Raw genomic sequence first — 16,652 nt, forward strand, 5'->3', positions numbered from 1 at the left:
ATATAAGAACATTTACTCTGATCTGCTCAATTCATAGCAGTGGAAATCATGGGAATGCTATATAATTCCTCTTCTGTGACATGAGAACTACTAGTATTTTATGCTCTTACACACCTCTTTTCTTTCTTTACATGCCTTTGCTTCCTTTGTCAGCGCTAATATCTCCTTGAATAACAAAGTCTCCTGAGAGATACGTATGGCATCCAAATGTTTACAAAGCCACATTGCCTGAGGGAAGAAGAAAAAAACATACAGGTTGAAATATTTGGAAAGAAAATGAAGCATTTTTTTCAGAAGGCGGCAGAGAGGCAGTGTTTTCCTAGCCTGCTATTAAAGTAAACAGGCTATTTGTGCAACTTTAAGCAGTCTCTTATGAAGATGTTCAAGAATCTACAGCTTTGAATAAGGTCTTTTTCATCTCCAGCGTGCACTATGCTACAACGCAGATTTTAAAGAAGGAAACAGTCTTCCTAGCTTGCAGCCGCCACCATCTGCAAAGTTTTTGTGGTCAGCTTTCTCTGTGGCTCAAATACAACTTTGACTTTTTCAATTCAGCGGTACCAGTGGTCAAGACAGAAAACTGGCCATGAAAATGAAGCAATCCGCAATATGGGAATACCACAAATGTATCACTATGAAGCTCTTTCCAGATTAATTAGTCCTGATAAAAAGCTGGGAATAGCCAGCAGGCAGAATTCTGTTGCATTAGAGCAGCATCACTACCTCTACTCCGTTTAACCTGCAGTGTAACACTCCTTAGAAATGCCCCCATCGACTTGTTTTGTGCTCTTCTATCTCTTTAACAATTCTGAAAATAATTTTCTCGGAATGAAATTTTCACCAGTGCTGATTTCAGTAGAAAGAAAAAGGGGACTGGGCAGCATTATAGCATTGGAGGCAGCGTACTTACAACTGTGGTTTTCCCAGAGGCAGGCGGACCAAGTACACATATTCTGGGAGCTAGGAAACAAGAATATGTGAGTATCAAGATGCAGAACAGCAAAAGTCCCAAATAGTTTCTCACTATTGCATTGCATAATGTAAAGGTAATTATAATGAAACAGTTATTTCAGTTGGAAACGTGCCTGAAGGGAGACTGCAGGATTGGGCTCTGCTGAGGAGAAGGGGGAAACGTTAAGTCATTGACCTTTATCCTCCATGGTCAATGATAGTAATAATCTGACTAAATGCCACTTAAGCATACTTTTTTATATATATATACACACACACACACATATATATATATATACATATTAATCAATTTAAGCACAGGGATAGTTTAGTGGACAAACCAGAGCATAAGATATGAACATTTCCTCATCCAAGTTTGGCTTCTATTCCCAGATCATTTATTTAAACAACACATTTTGTAATGAAAAATGTTTTAGCTTGTACTTGCAGGACAAGACTACTTAAATGTGACTACTGTCATAATCAAAGAATGGTTGGAATTTGATGGGACTTCATAGAATCATAGAATCACTAGGTTGGAAAGGACCCACTGGATCATCGAGTCCAACTTCTTGAGATCATCTCTTCTCTGATTTCTCTCACACAGCACGATAGGAAAAATACTTTTTACTTTGGTAAAGCTTTTGGCTCTCATGACAAAAATATGCAATTTCACTTTATAGTTTCATCTAAAAAGATTGTGTCAGAGTTCAGAGAAGATTTAGGTATCACAGAATCAAGCACTCTCTTTACCCTTTTTTGACAGCTACCTTCAATTTTTCTAGTCATCATTAAAAGTAATTTCTTCATCTTTATATCTCGTGTTTCTCTCCTGCATGTCCCTCTCCTTTCCCTGAGGGGGCAAGGTGGGGAAAATGCATCCCAGTTCTGAGGAATTCTTAATCTAACGCATACAGACAACACAATGGGGATCACCGTTAGAAGCTTCTTTGGAAATGAATTAAAGGCAAGACAAACAAGGGAAAACGGGGTGGCTCTTCAGAAAGTATTTGAGACATTTCCATGAACACACCTTGGGCTGCAGTCCCTTGGCCTGTCGTTTTATATTAATATCTTTGATGTTTTTTTCCCCCTATACCTCAGGGGAAAAAAACAAACCAAACCAGACCATATAGAAAACAGCCTGATGAGTATTTACTAGGAGTAAGAGGGGTCAAAACAAAGGAGGGATCTACTCACCCAAACCCTCTTCAGCTCTCGATAACCAGGGGAGATACAGAGCCTGGTGGCAGCACTCGGGGAAGGATGTGAGATGTATTTTTATGAGGCCTTCTACGCATTTAACAGTTATTGGGCAGGTGCAATTTTTAAACATACATGAAACCCAAATTACAGATTCATCTTTACAAAGTTATCTGACTTGGAAGGTTTAAGAAAAACTCCCCCCCTTATTGGTTCTTGCAAGTGCAACAGAACTAGTACACAATGTAGAAAAATACTTTAAAAGGTTACATCAGCTGTTTTTATCACCTAATTTCTTTCAAATGTAATGTGATTAAATCCTAGGGTTTTTTTTTTTAATCTAACACCTTGAAACTCCAGCCCGGTACTTAGGAATTATTTATAAACAGCGTCATAAAAGAGTGCTCGGGTGCCAACACTAATCAACTTCTTCAAACCACTTCAAAGAAAATCAAAAAACCTTTCCATCCACAGATCCTTTTGAGGTTTAACTAGGAGCATGATTTAAAATTCACAAGAAAACCCTTAGGTATTGAAGCTTTAATACACAGCTTTCTTGGACAAACGTTTGATAAAAAACGAAACATACCATTATATACACCATATCATGCTTTAATATTGCCCAGGGCTACTGTAAATGCTCACTTTGTACTAAATCTGGTTTTCCCTCTGCTTAGTGGCTGGCGGCAGATGGGGCAGTGTAATTCACTGATTTACTCATTTGCACGCTTGTAAGACTCCTCTAAAGCATTTTCCCTAAACATATGACACCGGGGCACAACCAGGACACCAACGTATGTAATGTTTAACCTCCTCCAATCAGCAAATAATCAGTATTTAATACTAGAGGTCTGAACCAGCAGCAGAACGAAGTCAGGAAAATCTAGAGAATGCCTCTTTCCTCAGCAACAAATCATATTTTATTCCCTGTTTAGTCTTGATGAGACGTTACAGGATTTACTCCTCTGAGTAAGGTGAGTTTTAACATTCAACAATGATTTTAGTAATAACAAAATGAAGCCTGGAATGACACAAAAGAATACCTGGACTCACAGTTCCATTTAAGTCCAAAAGATTCTATGATTAATATTAACGTGAGAAAATTTGCTTAACTTGTAAGAGAAATCCTTTGTCAAACAAGAAAAGCACATAGTACACGATGAACACACTTGCAGAACTTCTTTACATTCCTTCAGAGGTTTGACTGCAAAGGAAGAACTCGCAGGAATGCCCCGTGGATCCTGAAAGCTTTTTATATTAGCACAAACCACGATATAACATGGAAAATGAGCATCTTTGTATATGCAAGATTTATGTCTTCAGATGGTTCTTAGAGGTTTCTAGGAGCACGTGAAGGAACAATAGCACAAATGTCTTCAGCACAAACACTTTGCCACACATCTGACCTACGAGATTTTTGAGCCAGTTGTAAGCTATAATCATCATTAGGCTTGTTTATGTTTTTAAGAGTGCTTTAGATCCCATTATTAATTAAAAAGCTTTTCTAACTTCACACCTGGGATAGATGCAATGCTTCTTTTCCACACATCTCTGTTTGAAATTTCCTCTAGGGCTAAAACTGTCTAGCAAGGCAAGATCATGAAAATTCATCACTTTACTGATGGCTCTAATAAGGTTTTTTTTTTCCTTCTAAATAGTCAGCACCTTCCACCATGATCAAAAAGTAAAATCAACTCTGTTACAGATTTCTGTTACATTATTTTCCATATAATTTATTCTTAAAACAACACTTAAGCTTTAATTTTAATTGGAGTGCCTTCTCTTTCTTAATAGGTTTTGCCAGACCAAAAGCAGACGGCGTTCTCCCTTTGACAAACAGCTGCTGTGGTTCTATCTTTCGCTTCGAAGTACTGAAGTCATGAAATGGAAACCTGCCTAACTCTGTTCAGACAACACTGTGGAGCGGGAGGACAAACGTGAAGCAATTCTATCAGCATTCGATGTATCTGCATTAAATTCTTCCGCGTATTTTCCACAGGTCTATAAAACAGATTGATCGCTCGCGCTGCCCGCACGAGGAAGGGCTGGGCACAATTTGCTGGATTTGATGGGGTTTTTTAACTTGATATTTAGCAGCGTTTCAATCAACATCCACCTGATCACCCCCACTAAGAGCTCACGGCACCTCCGGTGATAATGATTCCACTGACACCGCAGCAGAACTTTCATATTGGTTTACTGTGGTTTTAAAGAAACATCAAAGCAACGTGACACCAGCTACCCCTGACAGCTCATGCAGAACAGAAATTATAGTTCAGTTGCGCATATCCAAATACAATCTGCCTAAGGGTGAACAGTTTGTAAATCAAATAATTTGATGGAGTGTACAAGCTTTTATTGGGCAGAATACAGACTTCCTATTCAATTCACTGGGTTTTGTTATACGTACAAGGAGGCGCGCTCCCCGCTCCTGCACCGGAGATGCCACTGAGCAGTGGAACTCATTAACAGCAGCTAGTAACGAACTAATCAAAAACACAGAGAATCTGCCAGCCCAGGTAGAATAGGAAACCAAATTTACACCTGACAAAAGGAGTAATTAGCGAGCTTAAAGACAACAGGAAATATCAGATGGGGCACAGAACGCATTAATAATTGATACACTAGAACTCTTTGTTATTCCCTTAGAGGGTTTCATTGTTATAACTGTTAAAGTGCATTTTTTATTAGATTACCCACTAAAAAAAGAAATTAAAAGCTTCTTACCTACAACTATTCCAAAACGCTCGCCTTTTTCTTCTCCCCCCGCACCCCAAGGCACAGTTTGAAAAGTTCTATCCATCATTTGCCAACACTGCAGCGCAGCTTTCGAACTGCTGTTTACAAATAAGCGATTGAAATGTTTACGGTGTCTCAGTTTTCACTTACCATCATCATTGTTTTGCTTTAAATGGTCTATCATAAACTGAATGGGATCATCAGGCTTATGAATTAACAGCTCTTCAAGCATGTTCTGGAAATAAATAGGACAAAGAGAGAAAAATTTAACATAGCTACGCAGTCAATATATATTGGATTTTTTTACAGTACTGTTAAAATGATCTTAAAGAGTTTATAAATGCTTGTTCATTTTCTTGAGGCTTCTTTCACAGATAAAATTGAGATTATGAAACCTGTTTTAGAGACTGAAAAACTAAAGCACTGTCAGAAAACTGCCAATATGAAAAAAACACCTATTTTCTTTAACCTCTTTATGATACATATGGACACCAGAAAGGTTTGGCTTGAGCAGTCTGGGGTGGATAAATGGTTGAGTCATAAAAACCATACAAGGAGTTTTGAAAAGAGAGTCAAATTAAATGAGTATCTGCAGGGCAAGCTAAACCTCCTCCTCAAGCACATCCCCACAAGTTTCCGATGAGCCTCGGGGACTACAGAACAGACAAGACTTGCAGAAAACAAAACCCCAACAGCAACCAAAGCTACAAACGCAGCACTTCTCACTGCTATAATCGCACCACTTTTCCTCCTATGTGAAAAATAAGGAGGGATGAGGGGGGGAAGAAGCCTTAAAGCGTTTCCTGGAGTGCCTGATTTGGATCCCGTTTTCCTATTAAATGTTTGAGCTGATACAGGGCCTGGCTTCACCAGTTGGGATCTTGCACTGGCGGCAGCGAGGAGCGCAGCGTTGCAGGCAGAGAAAGGAATAACACCGAGACACACAGCTCCAGAGATTTTCTGCACGACGCTGCAGCACAGCCAAGAATTCTGCAATTAAATCTAAACATCAAATAGCAACCACTGTTCGCGCTTAGCTTACCTACCAAAATGCTTACACTGAAATGGGAAGTCTTTTTCTAACTCTTTTTTCCTAAAAATGAGGCTTAACGCTAATATTTGCAAGTAAATTCCATAAGGTCCGTATATTCCATAAAATGTTATACTCTAACCAATTGATTGCCTTTTCTTGGAGCAGCTTGTTTTCCATTTCTGCTTCATCCAGTTCATTAGAATAAGTAAAACATCATCAAATTTTGTTTACAAACTGTTTCACGTGCAAGTTTTGATGCTTCAAGGGCTGGGTAGAATACAGCATAAAGTGTGAAACTTGTATTTTAACTGAAAGTTAATTTAAAAAACTGCTACTCTCCAGGAACGTTTATTTAAACTAAGAAATCGGAATTTACAATTACCAGCAGCTTTAAAAATAACAAACCTAGAAAATCTGGTCTTAATACAATTCAAAATTGTTCTGGGTGATAGTGTTACTTCCACTATTTTGTGCCTAAATCAGCATTTACACACACACTTAATTTTACTCGGTTTAATTGTACACGAGCAGCTTTGTTAATATCTAGGGGAGGCTCACGGTTTGGATCTGAGGCTTTAGGTTTCACATTTTGGGTGTGATGAATGTTTACACCTAGAACAATAACTTCAAGCTGGGTTTGCACCATTACGTTGCTACAACACAACTGAAGCAGCACTAGAAAACAACAGCGAGTAAATCCCATAAGCATTTTGTGCAATATCAAGTCCTGCAGCTGCAGTCGATGCCTCGTGGAGCACCAAACGCAGCGTTGCCATCAAAACCCCAGGAATATTATGCCACTGCGGTCAGACTAAATGGCCTTGAAGTTATATGGGATGGGGAAAAAAAGGAGGAGAAAAAAAAAAGGAAAGAAAAATCACCATTTTTGTGTTTTCTAGTGGGAGTTAACGAAGTAAAAAGGCCTTGTGAGATACGAATCTGAGTCGAAAGGAGAGTTCACAGGGGACAGAACAGCACCAGAATATTCAGCATGACCCTCCCTGGGCTCCCAAGAAAGGCTTTTCCCAAACTCACAGAACCAAACGTACCCTCTACTAACGCAGGGAAACCAAACCTGCTATTTACTGAAATTGCAACTTCTTTTTTTCCTTTATTTTCAACGTGCCTCCCCCCATAGCAGCAGGAACGCACAGTTTTAAGGGGATGAGGCCAGTAAAGCAGCTGCAATATCACCTGGCCAGCCTCTGCCTCAGGTGCAGCCAAATTCTGCACCTTAGTTTGTTGCTTCTTCTTCTTCCTCCTCCTCCTCTTTTCATTGACCCAAGACTTTTCTCCTCCAAGCTGCCACTTTCACAGAGTCCCAGAAGGGGTTGGAAGGGACTTTAAAGCTCCTCCAGTTCCAGCCCCCCTCCCTCGCTTGGAAGCAGCCCCTATAAACACCAGCAGCAGCCAGGCTGTTATTGCAATACGTTAATTAGGTAATTACACCCCGCTGCTCGCTCCTTCGGACAGGAGCCCCCGCCCCCGGGGTCCCACACGAGCCCAGCCCCAGCCCAGATGGGGGGAAGGAGGTTGGTCGCCACGGTGTCCCCCGAGTGAGCCCCCCCCGGGGGTGGGGGGTGTCCTGGGTGTCCCTCCGGGCTGCGAACGGGGGTGAAGGGGTGGGGATGGAGATGGGGATTGGGAGAAATGGGGATGGAGGGGATGGGAATGGAGGAGATGGAGATGGGCATAGGGATGGGGGGGAGTGGGGATGGAGGGGTGGAGGGGATGCGGGGAGGGTGGAGGGAAGGATGGGGATGGGGGGAGGATGGGGATGGAGGGGATGGGGGAGATGGAGATGAGGGGAAGGATGGGGATGGAGGGAGGATGGGGATGGAGGAGATGGAGATGAGGGGAAGGATGGGGATGGGAATGGGGGAGATGGAGGTGAGGGGAAGGATGGGGATGGGGAGAGGATGGGGATGGAGGGGATGGGAATGGAGGAGATGGAGACAGGCATAGGGATGGGGATGCAGGGGATGGAGGGGATGCAGGGAGGGTGGAGGAAAGGATGGGGATGGAGGGGAGGATGGGGATGGGAATGGGGGAGATGGAGATGAGAGGAAGGATGGGGATGGGAATGGAGGGGATGGGGGGAGAATGGGAATGGGGGAGATGGAGATGAGGGGAAGGATGGGGATGGGAATGGGGGAGATGGAGATGAGGGGAAGGATGGGGATGGGGGGAGGATGGGAATGGAGGGGATGGGAATGGAGGAGATGGAGACAGGCATAGGGATGGGGGAGATGGGGATGCAGGGTGGGTGGAGGGAAGGATGGGGGGAGGATGGGGATGGAGGGGATGAGAATGGGGGAGATGGAGATGAGGATAGGGGGAAGGATGGGGGAGATGGAAATAGGGATAAGGGGGAGATGAGGATACGGGGAAGGATGGGGGAGATGGAAATAGGGATAAGGGGAAGATGATGATGGGGGATATGGGGATGGAGGGGGTGGGGGGGAGGATGGGGATGGGGGGGTGAAGGATGGGGATGAGGGGGGGAAGGATGAGGATGGGGGGGAAGGATTGGGGGGAGATGGAGGATATCGTGACTGGGGGGAAGGATGGGGATGGGGGGAGATGGGGCCGGGGCTGAGGGGCGCGGGGGTGGGGCTGAGGGTGGGGGTGGGGCGGGCCGAGCCCCGCGGCGCCGCCGGCCCCGTTCACCTGCAGGAGCCGGAACAGCCCCCGCCGCTCCGCGTAGGCGCCCAGGGCAGGCGGCGGCGGCCCGGCCCGGGCGGGGGCAGCGGCCATGGCCTCCCCGGCAACCGGCCCCGCCGCCTTGCCCAGGGCCGCGTCACCGCGCCGGGAGGGGCCCAGCCCGTTACCGGCGCGACGGGAGGTGGCGGGGCCGCGGCCGCAGGCCCCGCATCCCGGGTTCCCACCGACACCCCCGGAGCTCCGCCTGCACCGGGCCCTGGCCCCCCATCCCTGAGCCCAGACCCCACCGCTGGACCCCAGACCCCCATCCCTGACCCCAGAACCGGACCCTGGCCCCCCATCCCTGACCTCAGACCCCCATCCCTGACCCCAGAACCGGACCCTGGCCCCCTATCCCTGACCCCAGACCCCACCGCTGGACCCTAGACCCCCATCCCTGACCCCAGACCCCACTGCTGGACCCTAGACCCCCATCCCTGACCCCAGAACCGGACCCTGCCCCCCATCCCTGACCTCTGCTCTTCCTAGACCCCCCTCCTTGACCCCAGACCCCACCACTGGACCCCAGACCCCCATCCCTGACCCCAGAACCGGACCCTGGCCCCCTATCCCAGACCCCACCGCTGGACCCTAGACCCCCATCCCTGACCCCAGACCCCACCGCTGGACCCTAGACCCCCATCCCTGACCCCAGACCCCACCGCTGGACCCTAGACCCCCATCCCTGACCCCAGACCCCACCACTGGACCCTAGACCCCCCTCCTTGACCCCAGACCCCACCACTGGACCCCAGACCCCCATCCCTGACCCCAGAACCGGACCCTGGCCCCCTATCCCTGACCCCAGACCCCACCGCTGGACCCTAGACCCCCATCCCTGACCCCAGACCCCACCGCTGGACCCTAGACCCCCATCCCTGACCCCAGACCCCACCACTGGGCCCTAGACCCCCATCCCTGACCCCAGACCCCACCACTGGACCCTAGACCCCCATCCCTGACCCCAGAACCGGACCCTGCCCCCCATCCCTGACCCACACCCCAGCACCGGCCTTGGGATCCCCATCCCACACCCCAGCACCAGACCCTAGACCCCCATCCCAGAACCCAGCACCTAGATCCCCATCGCTAACCCCAAATCCCCACCCCAACTCGTGGACTCCAGGCCTGGGTCCCCACCTGGACCCCTGTCCCAGACCCCCGTCCGCTGCCGGTAGGGAGCCGAGGAGGATGAGACCCCCGCGTTTCCCCCTGGGCAACAGGAATGGGGGCTGGGGGGCTGGGGGGAGCGGGGGATGCAGGCGAGGTTTCTTGCAGAGCGCAGGGGCAACACTGGGAGAGGTGGCCCCCCTGCCCCAGCTGGGGGTTAAGCAGGGCCCCAGCTCCTCTCCCATCCCTGCTCAGAGCTGCCTTCATTTAATGTCGGAGCTTTCAGCCGCTTGGGCAATAGTTTTACGGTGGGTAAGAGCAGGCGGCTGTCCCTCCGGCCCTTTCCCAGCGAGGGGTTTGATGCATTGCCACATTATGTTTACAATAGACCCACTAGGGTTTATGGCATCTGATTGTCAGTGCTCCCCGCTGGGTTCTCTGCCTCTTTTTGCAGCATCATTACTACCTCATTGACTTACTGTTTGGGGCTCTGGGACTGCAGAGCTTTGACACAATGCATCCTCTCTTCTTTTTCCTCCTTTTTAAGTTTTCTACTCACCCACACAATCCAACTCAGGTGGAAGACGGAGTTACATATGTAGAATTGCATCATTCCTTAACAGTAGCTTCCTTTCTCTTCCCAAAATCCAGGAGAGGGCAAACATGAATGAGGCAAAGGAGGCTCTGAGAAACATGGAGCAGAAGTACAAGCTCTTTGCGCAGCAGCAGTTTACATTTATCAGAGCGCTGGAGCACACCCGAGAGAAGGCACACGACATGATCAGACCTGTGACGAGCATCAGCCAGGTACGGAGCACTCGGCACAAAGTTCTTTGCCTATGGGAACAGGGACCAGTGTTGTCACACACTCAGGTCTAAGTTCAGAGATGAATAAATGTTTTTAGTAAGGGAAGATGCCCAAAAACTCTCCAGTAACATTTGTGTACAACTCTGCAAACGAGTGGCACAGGATTAAGTAGGAGAGAGAAAAACCTCTGTTAGCGCTCCCCATTTACAGAGGAATTTTATTGCTGAGCATCACTTTATGGTTTAGTTTAACACCGTCATTTTGCTGCTGAAGCATAGCCAGAAATACAAGAAAACAATCAAACCAACACTCCCTCGCCAGCCACACATGGAATCTGTAATCCTTAACTTGTAGTAACCAGCATGCTTGCTTCTTCCCCCCGGTATTGGTGCTGCCGTATCTTTCTATAGTGCTTATTAAAAATAATGGCTGTGTTACAGAGGTAGGATGATGGATTGAGGGCTGAACGTCCCAAGTGAGCTTGGGGTTTTCTGGGCTGGTAAGTGAATCATCTTGGAATTTTTATAACATGGGATGTTTTAAGTAGTGCGAAGAACTTGGACCACCTGCAGGCAGAGGGGGAAGAAAAATATAAGTAGAATTCGAAGTGTGGATTTGAGGCAGCAGAATCCAGGCACAAAACCCAGGTGGATGCCAAAGCCAGAGTGAAGGCCAACCTTATATTGGGATGAGGACACAGAAGTGAGCTGGTTGTCTTCTACGGGTTGACTCTGCAGTTGGTGCAGCATAAAACTGGTGATGTCTCACGCAGGAACTGAATGTCTAGCAAAGAAACTTCCCTGGGGACAAAACCAGGCATCCATTTTACTTCACTCTCATTCTCCTGTATCAGCATGGGGAGGGTACAAGAATAAAAGCACAAATGCAGAAGCGTGTGTCCTCAGCCTACAGCTGACTTGACTACCAGCTTTCTCTGCATGTAAACATAGACACTATAGAACAAAATGATATTGTACTTGAACACAGCCACATTTCCAACCTCCAAAACCTGTATGTAGTAGCATCTTGAGCGTTGAGTCACGACACTTCTGAGAAAAGAGGAGAGCACAGTAAGGTGGAAAGGTCAAAGAGCACACCACAGTCAGTCAATGGCAACAGCTCCTTAAAGACTTCTACAGAGAGTAGGGTATGAAGTCAAATCCCAGGTGGTGTGATCCAACAAGCTCCTCTGTCCTTGCTTCAGCCAGAGACTCAAATCACCCAGTGAGCCCCTGCACTGCAGCTCCTGGCTGTTGTCACAGCCCCAGCCCAGCGTAGGGGTTCTTCCTGACCTCCCCTGGCAGCAGCCCTGCTGCCCAGCAGCAGCAGAGCTCAGCAGCAGCTAAGGCAGAGCTGGGCAGCCCTCACAAAGCCCCTGGTCCTGTCCTCCTGCTCCCCATCCTGGTTATATGCAGGAGCATTAACTCTCCACTGTTGATGTGAACAGACAGACATCTTGTTATCCTATCCAGACTAAAATGCTGCTCTCTTTAGCACTATTTCTGCTCACAGCAGCAATATAAAACCCTGCCACAGCGCTCAGCAGACATTGGGGAAGGAGGAACCTGTAGTGGAAATGGACCCTTTGGGGCTATTTGTTATTTTTCTTACAAACCTGCTGAGAATTCTCCCAAGCACACAGCACGGCTTTTCCGTATGCAGGAACTGTTCCGATGTTGGAACGGCTACTTTGGTCTTGTCTTGAAATCTTACAGAAAGCACTGAAGGTGTTGGAGTTCAGTTCTGGCTGCCAACCAGGCGCTCAGTGTTTCATATTGTGACCACTTATGTCTGAAGTGACTGTGATTTCTCTAGAGAAGGTAACTTAATCTCTTGGCACAACATTTCAGCACGCAAGAGTAACAAGAGTAATAAGAATGCTCAAAACAAATAGGGAACATCAGTGCTAGAACAGGTCAGTAAGGATGATTTTGGTTAAATGGGCTTAGTTTGCAGTCACATCCAGTGATGCCAAATAAAGAACCACAAAGAATGGAAGACACAAATACATTGCTCCAAACAGTTCCCTGTTTGGTCGCTGCCCTCACCTAGTGCCCTGCTCTGCCTGGATGCCCTGCTCCGAGCAGATCCATTTTACCCCAGCCTTCTTAACTCCCCATGGATAGCAAGCAAATATCTCCTGCTACCCGCTACAGTATTGCAGTTTCCAGAGTGGCTCATCCTGCAGAGGCATGGGAGAAAGCAGCTCCTCATCACTAATCCAAGGAACTTCGCAGCTTTAGTTAAATCTAATTTAAGCATGCACGAGACTGTCTTTTCCTGTATACAGGTACAATCCTACATGGACCATCACTGTGAAAACTCCACAGACCGGCGTATCCTCAACATGTTCATAAACATCTGCAATGACCTAAGCCAGCTCTGCTACAGGCTGGAAACCGTGTGTCCTAGTGACAGCAAAACCGCTGGTATTTTGGATAAATGCAAGCTGCTCCTTAGCCACAGCAATGATCTGAGCGCCATCCGAGCTAAGTAGGTCTCTCATCAGTGTAGTTGCTTTGTCGATGCTGGGGGACTATCAGAGGAATGTGTATTCCCACTTAACTTCTCCACCAATTTCTGGCTTTAGCAAGGAGATAAGGTGCTACCCAGTTTACTGTCCCAGCTGTTAGGAAATCATTACCAGCCTCCACTCACAAAAAGGGAGGTGGTTTATTCAATCATTTCAGTGGTGCATGGAAGGGAAAATACAGGCAGGTTGGTATCCTGAAGTACAGTGCAATGCTTGGGTAGCACCTCCTCCTCCCTCCTATTCTGCAAGTAGCTAATTTCTCTTGGACAAGTGCCTGTATGTGCTCTTGAACTCTTCTAGATCCAGACCACCAGCCAGGATGGTGTATTTGGCATGACTAGTTTCTCAAGATGTGACTTTATCTGTGCCTTTTTGTTGTGTCCGTGGTCTGTGTGTTTCTGCTCACGGTGGGTCTCAGGGTGACACTAGGGGCTCACCAGGCTTGCATTGCTGGGACTACTCTGCCAATTGTTTTCTTCTGTCCCACAGGTACCCGCATGACGTTGTGAATCACCTGAGCTGTCACGAAGCAAAGCATCATTATGGAGGCGTGGTGAGCCTCATCCCCATCGTTCTAGACTACATGAAGGAGTGGCTAGACCACACCGAGAAGCTGTCACGGAGCGTCCTGTATAATGTGAGTGGTGGAAGTGCCATCTCTGTGAAGAGGGCACCCCAGGATGCACCAGCTGAGGCAGCTATTTTGCAAGCACCACCTCCTGTGAGCCTTGAAGCTCAGACCTCAGTTAGTAAGAAACATAATGTACAAGCGCAGGGCAGTAAGCGTGTCCAGAAGAAGAACCTAAATGACACAGAATATTACAGTGGGAAACTTAAACGTCCCTGGAAACCACCAGGTAGACACGCCTTTTAAAAGATCCAAGCTCATGCATCTTCTGCTGGTTGCCTTTAATTAGGTGGCTGATTAAAGACAGTGAAATGAATACTAGAGATCCTTGCTGTCTGAGTCCACTTTCTGAAGACCTAGCCCTGCTGGCTAGCCTTGGACAGATACGCATTTCTCCTCCACACTAGTAGTCCCACTCTTCTCCTTAAAGTCATACCCCAACAGAAGTGGTCCTTTGATCAGCACCGTGCTGAGAGCAGCAGAGCATCAGCAGCAATCAGGTTCTGCTCTCAGATACAAATCTCAGAGAAGCGACTTGAAACTGGATTTTACTTTCAGAGTTCTTTCTGAGAACCACCCTTTTGCTCACCGAGTCCAGAGATGTGGAGAACCTGCACTTCTGAAGGACATAAAGCAGAGCAGCAAAGCCCTCCTCTTATGGATTCAGACGTGTGATTGAGATTTAGACTTGTCCCTCAAGTTCCCTCACGCCCACTGAAATTGCCTGGTTATTTGGACAAAAGAATCAAAGCCTACAGGCCACTAATGATGTCTCCCTTCCACATCACTGTGCTTTAGCTGTACTCACTGTGCTCTGCTGCATCCTTCTTGCAGGTTCTCACACCATGGCCAGTACATGCCACTCAGAACATCTTCCCTTATACATTTGACTCCTTTGCTACCAGACCTAGAGATGTAAAGGAGAACCAGCTTCATTTTGCACTTAGTTTGGTGTACTGACAACATCCAAACTTGAATAACACACCCCTGTCCTCCCTGAAGCTCTGCAAAGCTAACAAAGGCACTTGTAGTAAATGTGATTCATGGGGATCTGGTGGGAGCAGAGAGACCAAGAAAGCTGTGGCCACTTTCAGATAATTTCTTTTCAAAAGGCAAGTTAAAATATCCTTGCTTTCCCTTTTTTGAGATGAGAATTCAGCTTGCCTAGCTCTCAAGGATGTAATGTGTCTTAGTTCATTAAAGCTGCAAGGTATTTGAAATAGTCTCGTGCTGCTTTTATACCAGCACTTTGCAATTCCAGCACAGTGACTTTATACCAGTGCTGAAAACAGCTTTCTGTCCAGCCTCAGGGAAGGCCAGTGCAGTCCCAGGCTCTCCCCATTCTCTGGAGCCAATATGCATTTTTGGAGGTGCTTTTATTCAAGCACCGTTAATTACAAACTTAAGATCTCAATAACACAGTGTCTTCCCTGTATCTGACTGCTCTTTCACCTTCCACAGGCAAATTAGCTCCTGTTCATTTTTTCCTGCCGGAAGACATTCCTGAATAAACAACTTCCCCTTGCATACCTGGCTCAGTTTGCTAAAATTTTAAGAAAGCTTTTGCCTTAAGATGACCAGATCTTGGCAACAAGCAGCCCAAACAAGAAGGGAGAATTAATACAGAGGAGACGAAATAGGAATTATTTTCGGGAGCACATGCATTCCACCTTTTTTGCGCCTTCCCCCCTTCCCCTATCCATTTGTATAGCAACGCGATACATCTGTCCATGCTCGAGCAGAAGCCTATTTTTAGGAGACATCATGATCCAACTGAACAGAACCTTGGTGAACTCAAAACGGTAACAAAGCTTTGCCAGAGTCACCCATAGGCTCCCAGGCACTACTGGGGCCACAGCCAGCAGAATGTGACCGTTACCCTCTCGGGCTTTATTTGAGAGAGCTGTTGCAGAGGCAGCTTCAGGCAGAAAAATCAAAGTAGCTCACAGCTGCCCTATTGTGTTTCACGTCGCAAATACGAGTGTCCGATGACAGCTGCTGTCTTGGAAAGTTTCTCAGTCCACATGCTACGTGGACTAAAAGATGACAAGTGCTGCGGACACAAGAAATGTTATTCCCAGATCTCATTTCCAACCTTCCTCACCCTGTCATATGGTTTAAATTTGAACACGCGGGCCCTGATGAGACCAAAATTATCCTCTGGTTTGTAGTTCCCACCCAGCTTCCACAGCACAGCACAAATTGCTTGTCAGAACAGTCTCATCAAACCCTGCCTACCACCTCTCAACCCAAACACACATGTCCTTTCCTACTTGACCGAGGTCGTGATACACAGAAGAAATGGTTCCCAAAACTTAATAATCATTTCTAGCCTAGCTCTATCCTTTCAATCAGTCTTTCACAGCCAAAATTTTAAGACACGAGCAAAAAAACAAGTGCAGAAAACTGGCAGTCTGAGGTTTGGTAATGACATGACCAGAATCTGTTGGAAGACTGCAAAGTTAAGTCTCACAAAATCAGCTAGACAAATTACTTAATTTCCATACAAGTTCTCCTCTTCCAGCGTGGATGGACACTTCAAAAGACAAAAAGATACAGCAAGAATTGTTTTTCTCTACTACAAATCAAGCTGTTTGAAGAATTTACATAAACAGGATGTAAATGCCAAGCACAGAAGTGCAATAAAGTTTTACTTTAGCCTCTGTGAGCATAAAATTGCAAGCTACGCACAGAGAAACCAGGCAGGGCACCAAGCTGACTCACCGAGAGATCTGTCAGGTAGTCCAGGAAATAAATACTGCTTTTTCTTTCAAAGACTGAAATAGAAATACGGGCTGTAATGGAGAAGATCTCAACAGAATCCTGGCATCTGTAGGCTGTAAATTACCTCTGTGCTCCCCTTCATTCAGCTGAGGGTCAAAGGAGGCTTCTCTCAACCTGTAACCAGACCAAAATATCCTGGATGTTAAACATCTGGATCCAC

At 46.7% G+C, this 16,652-nt stretch overlaps 2 protein-coding genes across 6 annotated transcripts in view; one reads left to right on the top strand and one right to left on the bottom strand.

Annotated features, from left to right (window-relative positions):
• AK8 (adenylate kinase 8) overlaps window positions 1-16,652 on the bottom strand; it is a 79,394-nt gene that overhangs the window by 61,671 nt on the left and 1,071 nt on the right. Inside the window, exons 2-5 of one of the 4 annotated variants that reach the window (XM_069873261.1) lie at window positions 16,433-16,606; window positions 5,044-5,128; window positions 911-960; window positions 115-228 (exon numbers count right to left, since the gene is read on the bottom strand). In XM_069873261.1, the coding sequence (XP_069729362.1) occupies window positions 115-228; window positions 911-960; window positions 5,044-5,125 (246 nt within the window). In that variant the 5' untranslated portion in view covers window positions 5,126-5,128; window positions 16,433-16,606. Of the gene's footprint in view, window positions 1-114; window positions 229-910; window positions 961-5,043; window positions 5,129-8,596; window positions 8,672-10,526; window positions 11,324-16,432; window positions 16,607-16,652 lie in introns of those variants that run through there. The other 3 variants (XM_069873260.1, XM_069873264.1, XM_069873263.1) reach the window with 3 other exon arrangements.
• On the top strand, window positions 10,334-15,203 carry SPACA9 (sperm acrosome associated 9). Of its 2 annotated transcripts, XM_069873267.1 has the most exons (4): window positions 10,334-10,546; window positions 12,838-13,040; window positions 13,570-13,717; window positions 15,170-15,203. In XM_069873267.1, exons 1-4 carry the CDS (start codon window positions 10,403-10,405, stop codon window positions 15,176-15,178), a joined length of 504 nt encoding a protein of 167 aa, XP_069729368.1. In that variant the 5' UTR covers window positions 10,334-10,402; the 3' UTR covers window positions 15,179-15,203. The 2 variants fall into 2 exon arrangements, with proteins under 2 accessions (XP_069729368.1, XP_069729367.1); XM_069873266.1 differs by lacking the exon at window positions 15,170-15,203 and having other exon boundaries at window positions 13,570-13,968.

The sequence above is a fragment of the Phaenicophaeus curvirostris genome, chromosome 20 (assembly GCF_032191515.1).
Source record: "Phaenicophaeus curvirostris isolate KB17595 chromosome 20, BPBGC_Pcur_1.0, whole genome shotgun sequence".
NCBI lineage: Eukaryota > Metazoa > Chordata > Aves > Cuculiformes > Cuculidae > Phaenicophaeus > Phaenicophaeus curvirostris.

What these genes read in the sequence shown, in the direction of transcription:
- SPACA9 (XM_069873266.1), top strand. Translation starts at nt 10,403, where the DNA reads ATGAATGAGGCAAAGGAGGCTCTGAGAAACATGGAGCAGAAGTACAAG. An exon ending in CTGTGACGAGCATCAGCCAG is followed by an intron (nt 10,547 to 12,837) that starts GTACGGAGCACT and finishes TCCTGTATACAG; the next exon opens with GTACAATCCTACATGGACCA. An exon ending in CTGAGCGCCATCCGAGCTAA is followed by an intron (nt 13,041 to 13,569) that starts GTAGGTCTCTCA and finishes TCTGTCCCACAG; the next exon opens with GTACCCGCATGACGTTGTGA.